Raw genomic sequence first — 22933 nt, forward strand, 5'->3', positions numbered from 1 at the left:
ATATGTGCACATGACAGACAAGTTAGTATATAAATTTAATAAATTAGTTTACAGCGCGCGCGATATATAGCAACCGCGCCGTGCCCCTGCCTTGATATACCCTCGTGTCAATTAATTGTTCCTCTTATTACCAGGTCCAGTACCCTTAATCCTCTGGCAAGCCCTGCTAGCCTGATCCATCCGTGGAGTCTCTCACGAGGGCTCAATACTGTAGCTGATTAATTTGGCGGTGCGCTCTGTGCACCGTACTTGTCACGAGTACTTAGTGAGGTCGCCGTCGTATAATCCCGGCCCTGCTCCCTCCCATTGACTGACGACACTGATCAGAAGATTTATGGGCCATGGAGTACAGTTACATTTGGTGATTGGTGGGCGATTACTGAGGGATCAAAACAAATTTACCATCCAAACACACGGCACCAAAGAAGATTTATTGCCTTTTGTTTCTTTGGATCACTGACGTGCCTTTTGTGCCACACTGTCACTGCATATACCGCGCAATGCTTTTCGCTTTGGTGCACGTCGGCGAGCAAACATAGAAAGGATGACAAGAAAGGGCGTGGCAGATAAAAAGGAAGACGAGCTTTGTTTACAGAGGAGAGGATTAGCTAGCCGCGCGCAGAAAGCAACAATGAGGCGAGAGAAAGAAGAGAAAGGAAGAAGCTTTATCTCTGCTACAGATACAGTGAGTGCTAGTAGTAGGACTACTTTTAAACCGCACGCATCTCCTACGGATCTACCAGCTTAAAGCCCAAAAGATGCCATCATGACCGTGAGCCCCAGCAGCAGCGGCGGCACCAAGCCGGCTCCAACCGAAGTGGCAGATCCCACTTCCTGCAACCAAGAACATCATCAGTTCATCACCAAGATTAGAACAAGTTGGATAGATGAAGAGAGGATAAAAAATGGAAAAGGAGGAAATGTGCATGAGTTTTTTTTAAAAAAAATACTGTTTGAAAAAAATAAGAGGTGCTCTAAAGCCACCAAAGTGCGCGTGGGGAATGATGGAGCCATGCATGGGCGGGCGTCGCCGTGGGAGCGGCGCTACCGCCGCTACGGCTACGTACCTGCCGCTTTTCGCCGGGCGCCGGCATGGGCAGGATGGTGGCGGTGTCCATGACGCCGCGCGGGACCGGCACAGCGGGGCTGCTCTTGATGGATGCGGAGCCGCCGCCGCTCCCCCGGGCGGCGGAGTCCGGCGCCGGCGCGGGCGCCCCGGGCCCGCCGGGAGCGGGGGCGCGCGTGGGGCCGGGGGCAGCCGACGGCGCGGGCGCCTGGTGGTGGGAGTAGGCGGAAGCCGCGGCCGCTGGGGGGTGCGCGGCGCTACTACGCCTGGCCTCCCCGCTGCCCCGGCGCGAGCGCTCCGTCGGCAGCCTGGGCCGCATGTCATCGCCGCCTCCGCCGAACGCCGGCGGCGGCGCGCGCGGGGCCGGGGAGAAGCCGGACAGCCGCGGCGAGGGGTCCGGGACGATGACGGCCAGCGGGACCTTCTCCGCCTCCACGTAGCCGCCGCCGCGCAGCTGATCATCCAACACATTGCAGAGACACGATAGTTAGCCGGGCGCTTATTCATCACTCCTCTCCTGCATCGCAGCAGCGTCGCTGCTGCTGCTGCGCGCCTGCGCCAACTTGGCTGAAGAGCAATGGTGGTCAGCCGTGTGGTGTGGTGACGTACGTACCTCGAAGGCCTGCGACGTGCGCAGGACCTGGAAGCAGAGCAGCAGGGCGAGGAACAACCGGCAGCAGGAGCGTCGCAGGACGCGGCACGGCGCCGCGGTCTCGGCGGCACCCATTCCCCTTCCGACCCGGCGGCTTAGCTCTTGTTGCAGTGCCGGCGCTGGTGCTAGCTCTTGGGTTGGTGGCCTGCGATGTGCAGCAGTGAGGCACTACTGAAGCGAGTGGGAAAGCCTGGCTTTGAGGGCGTCGTTGAAGAAGGAAGGAAAGGGTGGGTGGGTGGTGGGCAGGGCCACTGGCCAGGCACACGTACGTGGTGGTGGGGAGCAGCAAAGAGCGGCTAGCGCAGTGCACTGGCGATGGTGGCGAGTTGCTTGGTGCTGCGGCGTGCCAGAGGCTAAAAAAGCCAGCAACGCTCAGAGCCCAACGGGACACGCACGCAGAGGCACCGGCTGGTTTACCACCACCACCACCATGCGCTGCGCAAGAGGCCAACCGCTAGGCAGACGGAAAGCAAAGCCTGCCGCAGGAGGGTGACAAGAAAACAAAGCCGGGCGGCAGCACAGCAGAGGCCTTGGGGCGCTTTTCTTTTCGGGCACCATGATGATGGGGCAAATGGTTATGCTAATCGGCGGCCAGATCCTCATGTGGATTTGCAGCTAATCACCCGGGCCTTTTGGTTTGGGGGGCAGTTAATCACGCTCCCAGACGCGGACAAAGAGAAGGCGGTGGAGCTGAGCTGGGCAGACTGCGCGTGGGGTTCCAGTCGCGGCTTTGGTTTCGTTGTCTGAGCTTTCAAGGCCTTTTGCTCCGTGTTTCGGATCCGGGATGGGATTCCGGGCTGTGTTTAGTTCCAAAAAACTTCTCCCCAATTCCAAACTTTCCATCACATCGACATCACATCAAAATATTAAATATAGTAAATGACGCATGCATGGAACATTAAATATAGATAAATAAAAAAAACTAATTGCATAGTTTTGATGTACACGATAAGACGAATCTTTTGAGACTATTTAGGTCATAGTAGGACAACAATTACATAAATAAACGAAAAATTCTACATTATACTACAGTGTCCGATGTGATTTTTCACATCTTTTTCCTCCATCTAAACACAGCCCCGATGGGGATGCGGGAGCCGGGGAGAAGAGCGGTCAGAGCGCGCGTGGGTTCCGGGGGCGCCTTTTGGGGCCCGATAATTGCGACATCAATGACTAGCACGGGCGCTCACGCACTCGCGTCGGTTGGTTAACTTGGTTTGGTTGGTTCCCTTGCCATCGCCGCTCGCCCGCTCCCGCTCCCCTCCTCCCACGGCGGCGGGCCCCCACCGCCACCGACGAGCTTTTCATCAGCTGTTGTCGAGGGAAGGGGAAGGGAATCTCTCTCGGCGTCCGTCAGGGACGGATGCCGTGGCCCTGTTCGAGTTCACGTCGCGCCACACGTCCAAACGCACGCACACCAGCAAACCCAGCGCTCGGAAGGACTCGATCATGGTGTCATCATGCGGATGTTTACACGCTGATGAATGGCGATGCGACCGCTTATAACGGACGGATGATGAGCAATGCTGTACTACTTGGGTGTCGTAGCAGCAGCACAATACATGGCCATGGCGGCGGTCCGTCCCACAGCGTGTCTGGGCACAAGGTTTTAGACGCGCGCGCGCGCATGCTCTGTCGCTTTCTTCGTCGTCCTTCTCTGATTGCCCCTGCCGGAGTCGTCGTCACCGATCCGTCGCTATTTCGCCGATCGGCGCCACGGACTACGTGCCCTGGTGCAGTGCAGCAGCGCGGCGGCGGCAGGCGGCGGCGCCGCCGCCCGTGTTATCCATCCCCGCCGAGTGCCGAGCATGGATTTTTTCCCCGACCGGAACGGTCCGGACTGGTTCCGGTTCCGGCCGATTTCAAACCGACCCAAATTCAAATTTGAATTAAAAAAATAAAAATTCCCGGAAAATTTCTAAAAAAACTTCAAGTTGCGACGAATCTAATGGTGTCAATTTTTTTCAAATATTCGTTTATTTAGTTTACTTTGTGAGCATTTGAAGTTAAACAAAAAAGCGTGCATATAAAAATATACAAATATAATGTAAAACATGTTATACATTGTATTAATATAAAAGTAGTACAAAAGAGGGTTAGAGGGTTCATTTAGGCTAAAAAGAAAAAATTGCGGGCATTTGAATTTAAACCAAAAAAGAAAAAAAATTGAATTTGGCCGGTTACCACTCAAACCGGACCGGTTTAACCAGTCGGCTAACCGGTGAAAACCGGTTGAACTGCCATTTTTTGTTTGAAATTTGAATTTCACCGGTTTACCGACGGTTTCACCAAAACGGTCGGTAAAAAAAAACCTTGATGCCGAGAGGCTGCTGGAGTAATCCCGGGCTCCTCCTCGCTGCTGCAAACGAACATTGGGCCCCCGTTGCACGACCCGGCGAAGCAGGGCAGCCAGGCCACGCCCACTCTCTCTCCGCTACTCCGGCTGCCCGATGTATAGTTGGTCAAATGGATTTGGCCCAACGGGCGGCACTAGGTCCAGTATGAAAAAAAAACAATCCTAACTTCAATCTGAGTGGGAGTTTCATGCACACAGTTACTTAGACTGAGAACTAGATAACTGTATCAGATGGATTTTATGGTGATGAAACTCTCTTCACATCTCATTAAACTCCATCCTTCTCTCCTTGGCATTATCCAGCCTATTTAACAGCCCAACTTGTTCCCTCTTCTCCTCTCAGTCATACAATGATCGAATGAGTATGAAATATTTACTACAACTCAAGCTTATAATGATTAGCCCATCATAAATTTTTTTATCATAATTGGATCATGCAAACTATAGTTATGAATTATAGAAAAATATGTATCTAAAAGTATAACAATTTTTTTTACCAAATTATGTCATATCATATATTTACTGCATAGTCCTACTTAGATGGAGTCCAATAAAATTGAATTTTCTATTTTATAATCTTGATTTCTTTTAAAATTCAGCCAAAATGAGTATAAAAGAAAATGAAACAAACCACCAAAAGAAAACAACCATGGAGCTCATGTGTTCAGTATCTAGTGGCGGAGGCTGGATTGAGTTCAGGAGAGGCTCTCCTGCTCTTCCTCCTCCAACTTGCTGGATCCGCCCCTACTGGTATCGTGAGTTCAACTATTCAAGGAGTCCAGTTTGATAATTTATTATCCAGGAAGAAAATGTGGACTCGACGCAAAGTTCAAGAGGTAAAAATAAATTTTTTTCTTCCCAAAATGGACCTAGTTTTCGGGACGCTCCTCGGCGTAGCGCTCGTGACTGGGCGCAGTCACGTCGCAGAAGTCCCTCCCACTCGAGATTATGTGTTTTGGGCCTAAATCGATATAACAAATAGGTCCACATGTGTAATTTAGTCAAATTTGTCTCGGAATAATTTTTTTTATTCCAAAATAATTTTTATTTGTTGCACGAACAATAACAATTGTTCCACTATTCCAACAACAAAAAATAATTATTAAATATTTTTGTGATGATTTAACTGTCAGTCACACGTGCGACTCCAAACATTTGCGAGTTTTTTCCTCCCGCCGCACCCGCATGTCTGCCCACTATCTCTCCGCGACTCAGCCCGATGAAATCCGTTTTGTTCGACGCCTGCGGAAAAACGATGATCATTTTTTTCTTCCAGCAGTTTGACGAAAACAAAGTAAACGCGTCGTCGGATGATGATCGAATGTAGTGGAGAAACAGATCAAAAATCGATGAGGCACCAAACAAGCAGTAAGAACGATGCGTGTATTAGTGTGGTGGTATTCATATATTACACGAGCATTCGTCGGGAAAAAAAAATACTGTATCGTATTACACAAGCATGGATCGGAGCTAGCTGCTGCGAGGAGCAAGCTGACACGCACGCACAAGCACAATTATTTTACGGATACGCATGGTACATGTACGGATCGATGGAGCAAAAGGCGGGAGGAGAAGAACTACGGCGAAACAACAATAATCTCGCAATCACGAAGCACAAGAGCAGAGGCTCTCGGCCCCATCGTCATCAGTTGTCGCCAGCAGCGTGCTTCTTGGCGTCCTTCTTCTGGTGGTGCTCGTGGAACGCGAACCCGGCCGCGCCCAGCGCCGCCACCGCCGCCACCTCCTCCTTCACCTTGTGCCCGTGCGCGTTCTCGGGGTCCTTCTTCGCCTTGTGCTTCTCGTGCTGCACCGCCATATCATCGAGCGAGTCGCGTTTCAGTTAAAGTTTCAGCACGCGAACACAAACATATACAATAAGCAAGAAGAGCAGCCAGCAGTGACGAGAGATCGAGAGCTATACGTACAATGGCGTATGCGCCGGCGGCGATGGCGCCGAGCCCGCCGAGCTGCTCCAGGTGCTTGTGGTTCTTCTCCTTCTTCTCGTAGTCCACCTCGCCGGCGGCGGCGCCCCCCTCCTCCTCGCCGTCCTTGTGGCGGTGGAACAGGTGGTGGTGGTGCTTCTTCTCCTCAGCCATCGCCGCGGGTCTCCGGGCGTTGATGATCAGCTAGCTGCCTGTTTAATCTCTAGGGGGAAACTGGAAAGCCGCGGTCGATCAAGCTTCGTGTGGTGATGGATATGAACCGGGAAACTACCGGGTATTATTTATAGGACGAAACGAGACGGGAACAAGAACCAACGAATGAACCCTCCGTCAGCTCTTCCAATAGCATCACCACCGTCCAGTCAAATACCGCCATCTCTGCACTTGCGATTGTTAAATGTTCCACTGACCAGGGACAAACCAGGCGTCCTAATCGTGCTGCGCATCGCATCGATCTTTTCAGCGCGCGGTTGCCAGAGCTTTTAAAACTTCTGCAAACCAATATCTGCAGTATCAAAAGTTTGATGCTGAAATGGTCCGTGATTGCGACTTCTTCTTCTTCTTCTTCTTCTTCTTCTTCTTCTTCTTCTTCTTCATATATGTCGATTTAACCAGCAAAATTGATTTAATGTCATAGATATTGGCGTATTTTTTTAAATTTTGTCACAGCTAAATAAGGTTGATTTATAAAAAAATTGACTTCATTTTGATTTTTCTAAATAGTATATTTATGAATTGTAATCGGTGACTTAAACCTGTATAAAGAGCTCCGTAATCCACAGATTCGCGCAGTGTGAAACCCATATATATACATATATCCGTATCAGAAATACAAAAATTAAAATGTATAAATATTCGACATTCGCGTGATAGCCAAACGTGGAAGTACCTTAAGCTGGTGGCTATGAGAGGAGAAGAGGTCCAGAACATTGGCTGCCACTTTCCGTTGGGGGTTTGGAAAACGGGAACGCGTTATCATTTGAGGTCTTAATCCATCATTGTGAACCCACGAGGTGATCTGATGACCTAGTTATTGTCAGTTCAACGCACCACACCGGTTGCATCGGTCCGAATGGAGCCAAAGGGAAATGTCCATCTCGCCAGTTTTCTTCAGAGCTAAGGATGCAGATCACATTATCTGATCCCAATTGCTTTTTTTTTTGGGTGTTGTTAACATTTGTGCCAGAGAATTGGCAACATGAGGTCCCTCAGTTTCAATTCATACTACATAAGGTTCCAGTGGTCTGAACAGGGGAGCCTTGAACACATCGAGGGCTTGGTCTCTACAAAATACTTCCTCAGATCCAACAAGTGGAAATTCTTAAGGAACAAAAACTAGCCAGTGAAAATGTGGAACTGAATCAACTGATGCTGTACAGATACAGGACATTGTATAACCCGGCCTCTAGTGCAATTGGAAGGCACTAAACCAAACATAAATACAGACTATTTCCAAGAAGCAGCACTTTCTTTTTTGTCTTTTGTGTTTCTCGGTTGGAGGGTTGGAGTCTAAGTACTCATGTAAGCTACTTGTTGTATAACTGAATGTGTTTCTTTTATGGTCGTAAACATTCACCTGTGAATGTTCAAGACTGGGTCATTCCCTTAATCTAAAAAAGTAGCAGCACTAGTGGAACAAAATATCACCGATGTGTGCACAAGTTAGGATATGTGGCAGTTATCCTATATTGTCAACTAATAGAATGCTTTTGAAAAGAAGAGTTGCATATGCATATACAGCTCAGATTACACACCAGTATTTCTAATGGCAGTAAGTAGCTGTCTCTGTTGAAAGGAGTTCAGCTATACCATTCAGCTGACAATACGTTTTATGCATGTAGCTGGCTGCCCCTGTCAAAAGAAGTGGTACTCAGATTATTGTAGGTAGAATCCTTCACATTTATTGCCGCCCCTGTCGGCCCCTCGGCTTGGCACCACTATATGCCCTCCCCCGCTGCCCTAAACAGCCTATCACCTTTTTTCAACTGAAAATCCATAACTTTCAACTCACTAAGCTGACTAAATTAAGCTCCTCCTAAAAGGATCGGGGAATACCAGAATTGGCGGGACCTCAAGAAATCATCCATCATTGGTTAATGTGAATGCCAGGAGAACAAACAAGAGGGTAAAAACAATCATAGCTGCGGCGAAGGAGAAGATGATGCACTGTGAAAAGCCCTTCTTTTCTTGACCAGCCAACTCAACTTCACCTAGTAGGCTCCTTACTTCAAGGATGTCTGAATCCTTTGCAGCACGGAATAGTCTGTTCTGAACTTCATCAAGCTTGGCAATCCTTCTGGATCGATTGGTCTCCCTTGCAGACCAGAGGAATCCAGTCATCCTCCACAAGAGCATCCCAACGTAGATTGCTACAATGCAGTCAACGCTGTAATGATGGCGCTCCCGTATCTCCCTTTGAGCACTATGGACGACGAGGAACCATATCACAATAGAGCTCCATCCCCCATATGCTTCCTGTGATGCAACATAGGCGGATAAGGAATTAAGGTGTTAAAATGATATTTATATATAGGGTGGACAAGTCTATCACTTTTTTCCCCTATGCACATATCCCTAAACAGGATGATTCTGACCAGTTAAAAATTGATTTCAGTAGCAGCAGGAGAGGAGGAACCGAGAGGGTTAATTAAACACATGACATTAACAATCTGATCAATTGGGAAGATGAAAATCACATACCGTCCATGCCATAGCAGTTAGGACAGCAACAAGCATATGTCCACTATACAGAAGATCACTGCAACCACCACTTGATTTCTTCAGCAAATGATACCATGAAGGCCCCTCTCCAGTGTTTGGTCTCAAAATGTCTACTAAGAAGCTCATCAATCCCCAATCAGGTTTATACTCATCAGGGTAATCTTGAAGAGTAGCTATAATCAGGAAGGACGAAAAGAAAATGAGCTCATTAGTCTATCAAAGCAGCAATATACAACAGTTAACAGAAAGGGTAAGAATAAGCTGAATGTACTGACCATATGGCATGTCCTGTTTCATGACCCTCCAGATCATCATCCTATCAGAAGCATATGGAGCGTAATATTTCTGTGCCCAAGGATGGGGGTAGTCAGGTATTCGATATCGAGCTTCAGCACACCAAGGTCGTGCAGACGGAAGAATCGTAGCAAGAAATGTTATGGTCCGGAGCAAACGCCCAACCGCCATCGTGAACATATACCTTGAGCCTATACTGAGTCCTGGACCTTTGATGCAGTCAAACAATGCCGAAAAACCCAACATGATAAACAACATCAAGTAATGATGAAGAGTGATGATGCGAGCTCTCAGTAGATCAACCACAGTTTGAGGAAGCTTCTCATTCAAAGCTAGAAGGATCCACTGGCCAGTGTCAGGAAGAGGAGCAGTAGATCTGTTGATAACAGTGGGCCTGTATTAGTGTAGCTCTTTTGATAGTGAAGAGTTCTTATGTTTCAGGAGTACAGAATACTGATTGCACTGAAATAAACCTAACTGAAATATCTAAAGACAAACACTAAGGAAGCTGATAAAAAGACAAAAACTGGTCTGTAAAGGTCTCTACAATATTAGAGGATGTCTAATTCCGGGTTGGGGAGGAAGAATAAATAAAGACACTATTAGCCAAAATTTTAAAATAAAAGAAAATGTGTCTCAGAACAGCTTGCAGATTTAATATACCATTCATGCAAACTAAAGAAAACATTCAACTTTTAACCAAAATAAACAATCTATGCAGAATCACTAGATGATGGAAACACAATTTCTTTAGTTCCTATCTACAATTGGTTGATGTACAACAAAGTCCTGACCATGGACAGATGCATTCGTATACCCAAAAAGGCTTATGCAGTAATGCCACCATGGATGTAATTAACTAATAATCACACATTTATGCAAGAAAAATCCTAAATTGTTCAGTTAGTCGGTTTTGCAATGCCTCAATCACAAGAAGGAAGTAATCCGATGAGCATTGGTAGCAGCAGTGATGTTATGGCAACGGGCTGGGCCTGTATGGGCTGAGTAGAGCCCAAAAGGGAGGCCTGCGGTACTGTTCACGCGACTACAGTATGCGTGAACAGTACCCCATGGGCGATTAGGGTTTAGTCAGGGCGCCTAGTCTATAAAGGTGGCCTGAGTCCTAGGGTTAGAGTTATCGAAGAAGAATAGAACCAGCCTTAGGCGGCCTATTCTTCGACGATCTGGCCGGGTTTCCTGCCCGGCCAGGCGTTCCAGTCTTCCTGGTCTAGTTAATCCATAACAAATTGGTATCAGAGATCCAGCGCAAGGGCATCGCCATCCACCATGACCGGCCCTAGCATCGATCCTACGACCCTCTCCACCATATCCGCCAAGATCGACTACACCCTCACGCAACTCTCCATCATCAATGAGCAGCTGGATTCCCACGAGGAGCGCCTTGCACGCCTGGAGAAATTCCAGCAAGCAAAGAAAGTGGGGTCGCTGCTCAGGAGGACGACGGTGGCTGGCGGCTACATCATCGACGGCGCCCCATCTGCTGCACCGCTGTCCTCAACAACGTCGCCAGCAGCCGTAGCGGTGCCAACGCAGTTCCACACTGCTGCACAATTTGCTGCACCGGCGGACATCGGCGGCAGCGCGCTGTCTGTCGGCGTGACCGCTAGTACCTTGCTCGTGGCTACCCCTACGGTCATCTCTGCACTTGCGGCGGGGGGCGCAACAGGCCCGCCTCTGCTCGACGACTCTGATGATGCACAAATCAAAGCTGTGACTTCGGGCCTCACGGATCTTACTTGTGTCCAGTCGGGACAGATTGGCGTGCCATCAGCCCCCTGCTCAGAGTCGTCGCCGGCTGGACCGTGGCTCTTTCTAGGGCTGCCGCGCACACCCATTGGATGCGGGAGGCTGCAGTGCTATCAGCCAATGACTCGCCTCCTTGCGCCGCTGTGGAGCCTATCGTCAATCCGCGTCGCGGCGCCGCTATTTGACTTCGATTCGTCGGTGCCCTTCTCTGTCCTCTTCTCAGCCACCGATGGACGACAAGGACTGGGGGCCGTCCTTGCTCCGGACGTACAAGCTCGCGGCGGCGGTGGCTATCTCACGAGCTACCAAGAGGAGCAGGTTAGAGGAGTAGGCCTGTGGTGGGCTGCTTTGTGCGTGTTGGACATGCCTTATGGGCCGGTGGACTGGTTGCTCCCCACAACGCCAGCGCATAGGATGCCAGCAGCTGGGCGTTTTTTGCTGTATGGGCTGTTGCGCTGCTGCTGCTTCGTGACAACTTCAGCCCGTGTGCAGTCCATTGCAGAGCTGCTATTCCCGTGGGATCCAGGAAGCCTTGGATTTCTGTTCTTCGCATGGAGAGAGGAAGGATGCGATGATCACGTGGAAGCAGATTAGTATTTTTTTCCATCACAAATAAAATCAAGCCGAGATGTAAAAGGCTTGTTTCTAGGTGTTAGCTTCGTGTCGAGTCAAGTTAGCATACAGCTCGTGGGCGAGCTGTTTCGAAAGGAGGGGAGTAGTGTTATGGCGGCGGGCTAGGCCTGTATGGGCTGAGCAGAGCCCAAAAGGGAGCCCGCGGTACTGTTCACGTGGCTACAGTACGCGTGAACAGTACCCCATGGGCGATTAGGGTTTAGCCAGGGCGCCAGTCTATAAAGGTGGCCTGAGTCCTAGGGTTTATCGAAGAAGAATAGAACCAGCCTTAGGCGGCCTGTTCTTCGACGATCTGGCTGGGTTTCTTGCCCGGCCAGGTGTTCCAGTCTTCCTGATCTAGTCAATCCATAACAAGTGACTTCCCCGATGGCCCGATTCCGAAATGCCAGAGTAGAAGAAAGGAGCTGGCCACATGACCAAATCAGGCGTTTGTGTGAAAAATCACAACTTATCCAGGTATAACACAGTGAATTTCAATGTCATAACAATCAACATTCAAAATGCCCAATTTCCAATTTCCAATTGCTATTTCGGTATTTCCTAAGGCATGCTTCTTCTGGGGTACCCCTTCTTCTGAATTTTCAGTTTACCATAATTCAATATACAGGTGATTGCTACAGATTGCAGTTAAACGATAATCTAAACGGCACCGTGGATGTAATAATCACACATTTGTGCAGGAAAATCCTAAAGTTTTCAAAATTGGTCGGTTTTGCAATGCCTCAATCACAAGAATGAACTAACCGGTGCCATTGGAGGCCGAGCACGGTGTTGATGAAGCGCACGGAGATGGCCTCGCAGAGTAATGCCGCGAGCATGAACACCAAAGCGGCGAGGAACCGCGGGGCGGCGCGGAGCTCCGCGTCCCATCGGCGGTAGAACGGCGCGCGCGCGGTGGTGGCGAGCGCCAGCGCCGCCCAGAGCGCCGGCCGCAGCCGCCCATGCCATGCGGGGGACAGGTGCCGCAGGTAGTCCACGCCCACGTACGCCGCGGCGGCCAGCCCAAGGCCGCCGCCCACCGCGACGGGTCGCCAGCGAGCACCTGCCCACCGCCGCGGCAGCGGCGGCACGGGTCTCTTCGCCTTCCCCTTTGGCTTCGGCATGGCCGGGAATTTTGGGGGACAGTTTCTCCTGGGCTTGCCATGCTCATCGGAAAATTCAGAATCGTTCGCTGTAAATAGCCGTTGTCTAAATATAGCGATGACTATTGAACATACTAGTTGTGTAGGTAGGCTGAAAAGAATAATTGGGATGAGCCCATTTCTGTCAGTGCTTTTGTAGGCTCATGAGTGCAGCAGCCCGGCGAAGGTCTGACCGAAGAAAGTGTGTACACCAATTCACGTTTTGTTTTCTTCTTTGCGGATAGGAGCATCGAGTTTTTCTTTTTAATTCCTTAAGAGAATCCGTTCGTCAAACTTTTGAAATTTGACCTTTTATATCTTTACAACTAAAGATTGGTTGTATGGCCAATTTTGCTGTGAGAGTAATTTCATCAAAAGGTAATTGAGTATTATTTTTTTGTGAAACACATGTATACGCTCGCGAGCCCAAAACTCCAGCCCGGCCCACACACCCTCAGCCTGGGCGCCTGGCCCCTTCACGTACGTACTTGCCGCGGCGCCCCCATCTTCTCTGGCCAACCCACCGGACACCAAAACCTCGCCGCCGTCTCGAAACCCTCGGCAATCAAAGCATCACCAGCCAGCACGAGAATATCCAGCCCCCACGGCGGCGCCGCCGCCGTCGAAGATGAGCGACGACGTGGTGTGGCACTGCATCCGCCACGGCCACTGCAGCTTCATGGCCAAGTACGACGGCGATCGCCGTATCTTGTGTTCGTTTAGAAATTTGTTGTTCCACCCTTTTTCTGTTGATGAAGCGGCTGCGGCGGTTCTCGCAGGATCGAGACGGGCATCTTCTGCAGAAACCCTTACAACGTGACGGGCATCTGCAACCGGAGCTCCTGCCCCCTCGCCAACAGCCGCTACGCCACCATCCGCGATCACGATGGTGAGTCTGAATTTTGTTGCCTTGTCTCGCCTCCTACCGGTATGAAGAAGTTACATACCTGAATTCTTTGCGAGTCTGGTGATTCATCAATTGATTCTAGTATACTATTTTTCATCGTCATGCCTGATAGTGTGACGAGTGAAATTTTGTTCTTAGGATGTCATGATAATTTAACCGAGGTTACTTATGGTGCCCAGCCCAGGGGCACCTTGTTCAACAATTGACTCAGGGCTGCCACACACCAGAGTCTCCACTGTCTAGAGCCACTCAATTGAGAGCAACTCCTCTACTGTCCGGTGAGGGAAGGTGGCAGAGGCGAAAGCCCAGGTCTGCTTGCGGACCAATGACGGCGACGCCTTCGGGCGCCGTTTATTTTTTTTTTGAAGGCGTCATTCTTTGCCCCTCTTCCCTCCTCTCCGGCGAGCTTTCCGGGTGAAAACCTTGACCTTTTTGGTCGGACGACGGCGGCGCCGGTGGCGTCGCTCCCTTGTTGGAGGCGTCGTCTTGGAAGCTCTTCTGGTGGTGGTCGTCTGCTCTCTTCGGAAAGTTTCCGCTTCTGCGCCTGCCTTTGCTTGTTTCGACTGCATCGTCCGGGTTGTCTTGGTCGTCAGTTTATGTTCGCTGGCGGGTGCGTTGCCGCCGTTCTGCTCTGGCGGATGCTTTGCCGCCGTCGTCGTGCTGTTGATCGCTTTGGGTGGATGCTTTGCCGCCTTGTTGGGTCGGGTGGATGCTTTGCCACCTTTGTCATGTTGTCGACCTTTACGACCTTGGCTTTATAGTATCTTTTAGCAGGTTCAGTTGTGGTCGTGTCTAGGTTTGTGGGTCGTCTGTGTCTCCCCCGTTTTTTTTTGCTTTACTTGTTTGTTGTACGGGTTGCCCGCCTTAATAGCCTCTGCCTATTAAAATTTGTATTGGTCGTATTGCTTTCTTCTTAATGAAATATGTGCTCAGGCACGTTCGCGAAAAAAAAGTTACAACATACAGATTGTTAATGAACCAAGTTAGAATCCTATATATATACAACAAACGTTAATTCGATTCAGATGTTTTGGTTGCAGCCAATCCTAACACCCACTAAATGATCGACAACTAATGGACAAAAGTTGCTCCAACAGATTCATGCTTGAGTGTATTAGTATTTAGTAGCATCAATGTCTTCAAATTATAAAACTGAGCCTTGTCGGATAGCTATTCCTGACTATGAATCTAGTTTACCCATGTTCAGGGAATTAACATTTCGCAAAACACGTGCTAGTGTATATACTTCATTAACAACTGAGCTCTGAGCTGCTGTGTGTTGCTGTGTGTCTTAGTATATATACTTGGTGAAACACGAGGTGTTCTGGGCTAGGTCTCGTGTACTACTGGGCTCAAGCCCAATTTACCAACTCCAGTAACTAGTCAGCTAATGTGACCAGGAAACGATTTATTGATTAATCGAGTGCCTTGAAAAATACCGAGTAGCACCATGTAATGATAATTAGTATACTGTTTATGTTATTTATGAAAAAAATTGTATAACCTACAATATAAATGAACGATCACTGTTAACAAAAGATTAAAAGTTACCAAGCAGTTCTACTGATTTGTCTTTATACCATGTACGAATTGATTAGTTTGGTTCCGAGGATTACCTGAACAGTCCTGGTTGTACTTCTCTTATATTGATGATGTCGGCGATATTGAGGCTTATTTACCAGTCATAGGATAAAAGAGGATGGCAGAGTGTTGTATCATTTTTAGCCCTTTAACTGTAAGTTGTGTTTCTTTATGGGGTCAAATTGGCCGATGAGTATGAATTGACAATAAAAACTTTGGAGTTGAAGCATCTTTGTGTTTGTATTTTTATCCAAGGGTGTCCAGTGGAAAACTCGTCTATCAGTTCTAGTTACGGTCTTGATTTTTCCCCAATTGTAAGCTAGTTATTATCCGAATATTTTGGTGATATTGTTATTCTGTTCTCCTTTTACTGGCCATGCAGGAATCTTTTACTTGTACATGAAAACTGCTGAAAGATCTCATGTGCCAAATAAATTGTGGGAACGGGTTAAATTGCCAAAGAACTACAGAAAGCAATAGAAGTTATCAACAAGCATCTCGTGTGTATCTCTTTCTGTTGGTTACTTTGTAAAATTTCAAGTGTAAATTCTGAAGCCCTGACAGCATGCATTAAATATTCCTTCCTTTAGGAATTTTGGCCACAGTTACTTGTGCATAAAATCAAGCAACGCTTGACAAAAATGACTCAGTATCGAATAAGAATGAGGAAACTTCAACTGAAAGTGAGGTGAGCACTTCTGCTACAGATTTCCATACTATATCAGGGTCTATTTTCTTTTGTTTCTGAATGTGATATTATAATAGGCAAGGGGCTATGAATTATACAGCCGTACATTGTTGTAGAAAAACTTATTGGTTGGTTGTTTCATTCTCTGGCACATGGAAATACTGCTAACCGTATTCACCCACTCTTTTAGGGAGAAGTTAATGACGGTACTCAGATCGGTGACATCAAAGCGAGGAAAGCTGAACTGGCTGCAAAAATAGATAATGTCATTTTCCTTATATTCTTTATTGTCAGGTGTTGATTATCCAGTGATACATTCTAACGCATGCACCTGCTAGCATGCAGTGTATTCAAAGTGAATTACTCGAACGTCTGAATAAAGGATGTTACGATAATGGAATTATCAACTACCCCGTCAATGATTTCATTGACATTGTTAAACTTGACTCAGAAGACGATGTAAGTATTACGTGAGTTCAGATGCCTTTTTGTTTTCTCATTGTTCAGATGCCTTCTGATATACGTGAGTTCACTTCTCAACGCAGGGATATGATATCCAATATGTTGAACTTGATGAGAATGAAATGGAAAGGGATGACATGGAAGACTTTGAAGGCATTCCTAATGGTGAATGTGGTAATAAGAAGCTCCATCTTTCTACTGATTTAAAATTTAACCGGGAGGCTGGGAGCTGTCCCAAGCAAATATTCTTCTCCTATGTTCCTGGTCCCGTAGTTTCCTGAAGGAACTGCATGGCACTGGAATGCTTGATTCCAAAAATTGCGTAGGCCTGCTTAAATTTGTTGCTAGATGTGGGCTTACTTGGCACAGGAAGGCAAATATGCCACTTTAATATGATTTAAATGCTTTTGAAAATAATTGCAGGTTATACAAATGCAGATGATTTTTTAGATGAGCAAGTTGCAAAGAAACAAAAGAGATCAAAGATAGGGAAAAGGTCAAGGAAGGTTACGAGTGAGGTAAGAACATATAACGCCAATCTGAAAATTCTGACTCTTTGCCATGGCACTCTCAGTTTCCAAAATAATTACCTTCCATTTCTCGAAGACCGAAATGAAACCAAAAGCACACAACTATTTCGTTACACCTCCTTGTTACACCGCGTGCGCGCGCACACACAAAAAGTTACTTGAATGATTCCATTACTGAAGCTCGTGTAGAAGAATGCAGCAGTTCAGTACTAAGCTGCTGAGGAAATTCGCAAGTTGCGTTATACTATTTTCCATCATTCGCGGTTTGCTAACTCATTCTGTTTTCCTGTCTGGAACAGGTGGAAAAAGATGAAGACACGGATGGCAGACAAATGACGCTCGAGTGAATTCAACAACCACGATCTCTCGTCTGGATTATCTGCTTTGGTGCTGATCGGTAATACGTAGTCAGATGATCTGCTTACCTTTGCCTGACTGTGCTGAAAATTGACATGGAGCTCTTGCGGCGACTCTCGAATCAGCAGGATTTTTTTGCTTAGAAGTTGGAACACTTTACACAAAGCAGAGTCATGCCTTCTTAATAACTCTGCACTGTGCTGCAGTGAATTGGTGATCCTGTAATGTAATGTGTGGGAAGATCTCTTCAGTGCAGGCCAGCTAGAAAAAGGCGCTTTGTTCTACAATACGGGAGATCCTTTATAGTGGAATACGGGAGAGGTTGATGGCCTGTGCTGATCACACGTCAAGAACAGTTCTAAAAAATCCACACGAGAGGATAGCTTAATGGAAGGTGAAACGGACCACGTCGCCGCTTTGGGGCTACAACCCATTAGCCACTCCAATACACATCAGTGTGGCTATATCTAGAGCATGAAAAGTTGCATATATATACATGGTGTAGGGAGATACTGGTCGGTTCTCGATCTGTTTATTTACTGGTCGGTTAGGTTGTTTTATAGGCTTGGGAGGAATCAGCGATCACGTTAATGCTGCTTCGTAGCCTCTCACCAGTGCAGCAATGGAGGGCCGTGCCCGACGAGCGACACTACCGGAAAACCGTATTTTGCCGTGTGCCAGAATCTTCGCCGTGTGTATTATTTCGGGCACACGACGAAGACCTCCTTTGCCGTGGGTCGCCAGAAGAACACACGGCAAACAAAAAACACACGGGAAAACTTACTATTCGCCGTGTGCCAAGGGCCAGCACACGGCAAACCTTGATCTTCGCCGTGTGTCAGCCAGTAGGCACACGGCGAACATGGATCACGTGCGGGGCACACCCTTCTGCCGTTAGGGGGCCTCACGGCCGTTATTGTTTGCCGTGTGCCAGGGCTAGGCGCACGGCGAACTCCCATCTTCGCCGTGTGCCAGTCGGTTGACACACGGCGAACTACCCGGCTGCCGTGTGCCTTAGTTGAGCACACGGCGAACACGAAAAAAAATTCATGTTTTTGCTTCCAAATTTTTTCTACACTCTTCATAATTTGTTTGGTACTCTATGTTTGAATATGAGATTTTTATAGATATATTAGTTGTATTAAACTAATTTATATCAATTTATTGTTTTATTTTGTGTAAATCTAATTTAATTCCAAAGGGTATTAAATAATAGGAAATTTTTTTGAAAAAATGATATTCATAATATTGACTGTAGTGTTAGAGTTTATGTAGTAGTTGAAACAAAATTTCAAAGATTGTGGTAATGAAACATTACGACGATCGTGGTGGCAAATAGTTTTTGAATTATGTAAAATTTGAACGATGTCAGAAAATTATGATATTTGCCCGAACTTCATGCTATCATACGTCGAATGTATGGTAAAAATTTGAGCACGATACGAACATTTTGTCATGATGATGCTTACAAACTGAGAGTTTCCCGAAGAAGTTTCCGAGAGAAGAAGAAGAGAAGGTTAAGTTTGTACATGTTATGATAGAAAAATTTCAGTTTGACGTTCTAAATTTTTATATAGACAATATGCGATAATGATTTAGTCACGTTGAAATTTCAAATTTTTTCGGCTCCATTTGGTATTTTTAATATTTTAATTGCAAATAAACTAATATAATTGGCATAAGTAAAATGTGATTAATTATGACATGAAACAATAGAATGGAATTAGTTAAAAAACTCATCAAATTTATTGAGGCCATATAAAAAATTTGAGTGTTTAGATTTAGTTGTTTTTTGAAAAGTTCAATATCAAATTTTGAACATTAAATTATTCACTGCAAAAAAATTTCGCCGTGTGGCTAAACTGAAACACACGGCGAAGTAAGGCTTCGCCGTGTGTCCCGGATCTTGGCACACGGCGAAAACGGCGTTCAGGACTTAGCCGCGCCACCCCCGTCCGCGCGCCCCCAACCCGTCACACACACACTGCCGCCTAGCTAGGTCTTCTCACGCAGCCCCCGTCCGCCGCCCCCGTCCACCGCCGCCCGCGCCGCCCCCACCGCCGGCTTCCCGCTCCGCTGCGCTCCCTCCCCCTCGGCGCGCCACCCGCGGTCCACCGCCCCGTCCTCCTCCTTGGAGCGCCGAGGCCGGCCGGCGCCCCCGCCACGCCCGGCCTGGTCCGGGGCAACCACGCCCCGAGGCCGCTCCGACGCCGGCCCCGCCTGCCTCCAGATCAGCGCCGTCCTTCCCTCCCCTGACGTCGCCTCTCTCCGGATCCGCGCCGTCCTGCCCCCTGCCTCCGGAGCCGCGCCGTTGCCCCTGCAGTGCACCTGACGCCGGCTGGCTCTCCTGCCTCCCCTTTCGGCAGCTGTAACTCCGCGCTGGGGACTCGCTGCTCGTGCTCGGCGCGCTCTACTCCACCCATCCGAGTAAGGATGCCCACCCCCCTTAATGCCCTTGCTTTTACTGTACTTGACATAGACCAATCTAGTCTTATTTAACATACATGTAATTTACAAAGTATAAACGCCATAGTGATAGTTAATTCTCCTTATCCAAGTGTTCCTTCGCCCTTTTGGAATTTGCCTGTTCTGCATTGAGAAAAAAAAATGTCCTCGAAAAGTTACAGTGGAGGTAGATAGGAGAAGGGATCTCGGCATTTGTAAAATGAGACTGCAAGCGTGCATGTTTTGCTACTCGGCATTTGTAAAATCGAGTTGCAGGTTATTTATGTCTGAAGCCCGAAATCCCAAATCCCTGTTTGATTGTACCCTTGGAAGGAGCATTTTGGTTTATGCCAGATAAGGCTTAGCATTTCAGGTAGTAAATATTTTGTTCAGTAGCATTTTTCTCTCTCTTTTTCTCCTTTTGTTCTCTCAGTCCACCTTGAGCACTGCGATACATCATACATAGCATGGCTGTTTCAGTGTGTGCCAGATTAAGATTGGTATTGCATCATCTGTCTGCTCATTTCGGTGTTTATTTAAATATTAAGAAGTTAAATGTGGATTGTGTATATATGGCAGTCATCTCTCAAGGTTTCCCCCTCCATCTTTCAAGGTTTCTATCCATGGCACTTGATAACATATCTACATGTTGTAGCTCGTCAGTATTCATTCCTGAGATGAGTTTGCTTAATTAATGTCCCTTTAACCAGCATTCAGTATTCATTCTGTCCCGATCTTGAGCTACAGATATTTTTCTATTTAATTCTTGCCATGTAGAACAAGATGGCCTAGAGACAAGCATCACTTGATAACTATATTGATGACTTGAGAAAAGATGATAGCTTTAAAGACCTAAATAATCTTGTTGACCTCTTGATTAAGCTTGTAGAAAATTGTGTTGCCCGATGAAGATGATTATTTCTAATACATGTATGATCCGTACTAATTGATTTATTTTCTTTAATTATGTTACTTTTTAATTATGTCACATTTATTTCTAATACATGGTAAATACTATTTTTAATTGCAGGTGATTGAAGAAAGATGCCGGGCGGCGGACTTCAACGATCGGTCGCCTCACTGTACAGAAGAATGATGCCACACTCGGATGCTGGTGAGGGCTCCGATAGGGGTTCCGAGTTGGGGCGAGGCAAGGGTCGAGGGAAGGGTGGACCCAAGAGGGGGGGGGAGGGAAGGGTGGAGGCAGGAGGCGTCGAGAGCCTTCGCCTGTACCGCCGTCTGAGGAGGAGGAGGAGGAGGAGGAGGAGGAGGAGGAGCCTGCCCAGGAGCGGGAGGAGGAGTGGCAGGCGGACGCGCAGGAGGAGGAGGGGGAGTCGTCTGAGGAGGAGGACACGGCCGAGGATACCTCTACGCCGGTTGTCTGGTTGCGAGGTCCCTCGCGACTCCCAGATAGGCCGATACCTGTTGCCTTGCGCCCGCTGATTCAACCGTGCGGGGATATGTAAGTAATTTGACATGTTATTACTACCTTTTCATTTTCTAACTCGAAAATCACGGTACAAACTAATATTTTCTCTTAATCACTTTTGCAGGAGTTGGACTGTCCTCAGTGGCGGTGCTCACAAACGCAAGGTCAACGGCATCCTGGGTCTTTTGTGCAGGGAGCACTTCCCAGGCCTGGTCCACTATCAAGGACGGTACGAGCCGGCCTGGACGTGGGACCACTACATCGCCGCCAACAACGATCAGTTGGATCGGAGCGGCAGAGCCTTTGAGAACAAGGCGGAGCGGGTAAAGGGCGAGCTCTGGGTAAGTTTTTCCCGGCAAAAAATGGTGAATACATCACATTTATTGAACATTTGGTTAATGATGTCATGATCCATCGTCTTTATATGCAGGATTTTTACAGGTGTGATGAGGGATACGAGGAGCGGGCGGCGATTGTGGCTCACAATCGATGCGTTAAACTCGTGAAGGACATGCATTATGAGGCGCAAGTCCAGTGCGTCATCAACTATTGTGCACTTTTCCTAAAGCAGAAGATCGGGAAGTCTGAGGCGAGGGATTTGAAGCTGACTCGAGAGCAATATTTACAGGTAAGTTCAAATTTATTATAAGATGAAAAACATCATTAAATGTCTCTTTTCTTACATGTCATGCATTTGATCACGTGTAGGTTCCTGCGTGGTGGTGTCGTAATGACACCGTGTGCTGGGAGCGCATAGTGGACAAGTGGTTCGACCCCGAGTGGCAGGCTTTGCACGACGCTGGCCGGCAGCGGCGATTGCTGATGCCAGGTCCAGCGCACCATCAAGGCAGCCTCAACAACGACGAGTACAGAGCTAGATGGGTACACACTACACAGACTCATTTCTCTAATCTAACGTTCAATTCAGCATAATTTGTAATCAACTTCTTTCTTTTTCGCAGTCGTCCTCACATGAAGGCCAGGAGTGCCCCCCGTTCCTGGGATGGGCTCTGGCCCGCAAGGGCAAGGCGACATCCAACGTCACCTACAACCCTGACGACCCGCCCTCGGCGTACAGCAACCCGTCCGTCCACAGTCGTATCCAGGCGTACACAGAGATGGGAAGACAGGTCCATGGGGCAGACTGGGATCCGAGGACCCAGCCCCTTGATGGAGAAGTCATTATGAGGGTGGGAGGAGGCAAAAAACATGGGCGCTACTACATTGGCGACGGCCTTTTAGACACGGCCAGCACTCCCACCCTCTCCCAGATTCGAGCGAGGAGCACGGCCAATAGCCCGGCCATACGGCCACGGCTGTCCGCGTCGCAGCTCCAAGTGCAGGAACTTCAGGTTATTTCTTATTTATTCATAGTTCATTCGTTTTGTACGTATATTTGCTTTGCATTGTAACATTATCATGAACTATTGTAGCACCAAATGCAAGCGCAACAGGCGGCGTACGAGGCGGCACTGGCAGAAGAGAGGAGGATACGACAAGAGAACGAGCAGAAGCAGGCGGCCGAGATGGCCCAGATGTACAACTACATTCGAGGTCTTTCTGTCCAAATGGGTAATCCCATCCCAGCCATGCAATTCCCTATGGCTCCTCCTCCTACTACTCCTCCGGTGAGTATTTTGAAAACCCTTTAGTTTTTTTTGAAGTATTAGATACTTAGAGAACTTTAGACTTAGAGATTGTGACTTACATTACTCACTTAACGATTTAGGGGACCTACATATGATCCTTTAGTGCTCTATTATAATTTGAGAACTTAGTTTTTGTCTCACCTGCAATTTATTGTCTTACTTTTTTTGCAGAATCTATCGGCGGCATCGAATACGCCAGAATTGTCGCCGGGCATCTCACCGACGCTCCCACAGCAGTTGTTCCCGCCTGAGTTCGGCGGCGCCCCACCGTTCGACGACCCACCACAGCCATAAACTTGTTTATTTCAATATTTATGGACTTGTGAACTTCT

The 22933-nt window shown here is 47.8% G+C and overlaps 3 protein-coding genes and 1 pseudogene across 3 annotated transcripts; 1 reads left to right on the forward strand and 3 right to left on the reverse strand.

The window, feature by feature from the left end:
* Positions 1-545: 545 nt before the first annotated feature.
* On the reverse strand, positions 546-2102 carry LOC120704122 (translation initiation factor IF-2-like). The gene is made up of 3 exons (XM_039988396.1): positions 1680-2102; positions 1068-1520; positions 546-834 (listed from the first exon to the last, which is right to left on the reverse strand). The coding sequence occupies exons 1-3, from the start codon at positions 1791-1793 to the stop codon at positions 745-747; spliced, it is 657 nt and encodes a 218-aa protein (XP_039844330.1). The 5' UTR covers positions 1794-2102; the 3' UTR covers positions 546-744.
* A 3336-nt stretch (positions 2103-5438) lies between these two features.
* Positions 5439-6369, reverse strand: LOC120704131 (abscisic stress-ripening protein 1-like). The gene is made up of 2 exons (XM_039988409.1): positions 6000-6369; positions 5439-5878 (listed from the first exon to the last, which is right to left on the reverse strand). The coding sequence occupies exons 1-2, from the start codon at positions 6168-6170 to the stop codon at positions 5720-5722; spliced, it is 330 nt and encodes a 109-aa protein (XP_039844343.1). The 5' UTR covers positions 6171-6369; the 3' UTR covers positions 5439-5719.
* A 1352-nt stretch (positions 6370-7721) lies between these two features.
* LOC120656807 lies at positions 7722-12559 on the reverse strand. Its single transcript, XM_039934993.1, has 4 exons — positions 12177-12559; positions 9014-9408; positions 8718-8911; positions 7722-8492 (listed from the first exon to the last, which is right to left on the reverse strand). Exons 1-4 carry the CDS (start codon positions 12533-12535, stop codon positions 8097-8099), a joined length of 1344 nt encoding a protein of 447 aa, XP_039790927.1. The 5' UTR covers positions 12536-12559; the 3' UTR covers positions 7722-8096.
* A 622-nt stretch (positions 12560-13181) lies between these two features.
* On the forward strand, positions 13182-17068 carry LOC120654750 (annotated as a pseudogene).
* Positions 17069-22933: the final 5865 nt, after the last annotated feature.

The sequence above is a fragment of the Panicum virgatum genome, chromosome 1K, assembly GCF_016808335.1.
Source record: "Panicum virgatum strain AP13 chromosome 1K, P.virgatum_v5, whole genome shotgun sequence".
NCBI classification, from domain to species: Eukaryota; Viridiplantae; Streptophyta; class Magnoliopsida; order Poales; family Poaceae; genus Panicum; species Panicum virgatum.

Excerpts from the sequence above, each read along its gene's own strand:
- LOC120704122 (XM_039988396.1), bottom strand. The coding sequence starts at position 1,793 with ATGGGTGCCGCCGAGACCGCGGCGCCGTGCCGCGTCCTGCGACGCTCC. Across the intron at positions 1,521-1,679 it reads GCACGTCGCAGGCCTTCGAG|CTGCGCGGCGGCGGCTACGT; the intron begins GTACGTACGTCA and ends TTGGATGATCAG. Across the intron at positions 835-1,067 it reads CGCCCGGCGAAAAGCGGCAG|GAAGTGGGATCTGCCACTTC; the intron begins GTACGTAGCCGT and ends TCTTGGTTGCAG.
- LOC120704131 (XM_039988409.1), bottom strand. The coding sequence starts at position 6,170 with ATGGCTGAGGAGAAGAAGCACCACCACCACCTGTTCCACCGCCACAAG. Across the intron at positions 5,879-5,999 it reads CCGCCGGCGCATACGCCATT|CACGAGAAGCACAAGGCGAA; the intron begins GTACGTATAGCT and ends ATGGCGGTGCAG.
- LOC120656807 (XM_039934993.1), bottom strand. The coding sequence starts at position 12,535 with ATGCCGAAGCCAAAGGGGAAGGCGAAGAGACCCGTGCCGCCGCTGCCG. Across the intron at positions 8,912-9,013 it reads GAAACAGGACATGCCATATG|CTACTCTTCAAGATTACCCT; the intron begins GTCAGTACATTC and ends TCCTGATTATAG. Across the intron at positions 8,493-8,717 it reads TAACTGCTATGGCATGGACG|GAAGCATATGGGGGATGGAG; the intron begins GTATGTGATTTT and ends GTTGCATCACAG.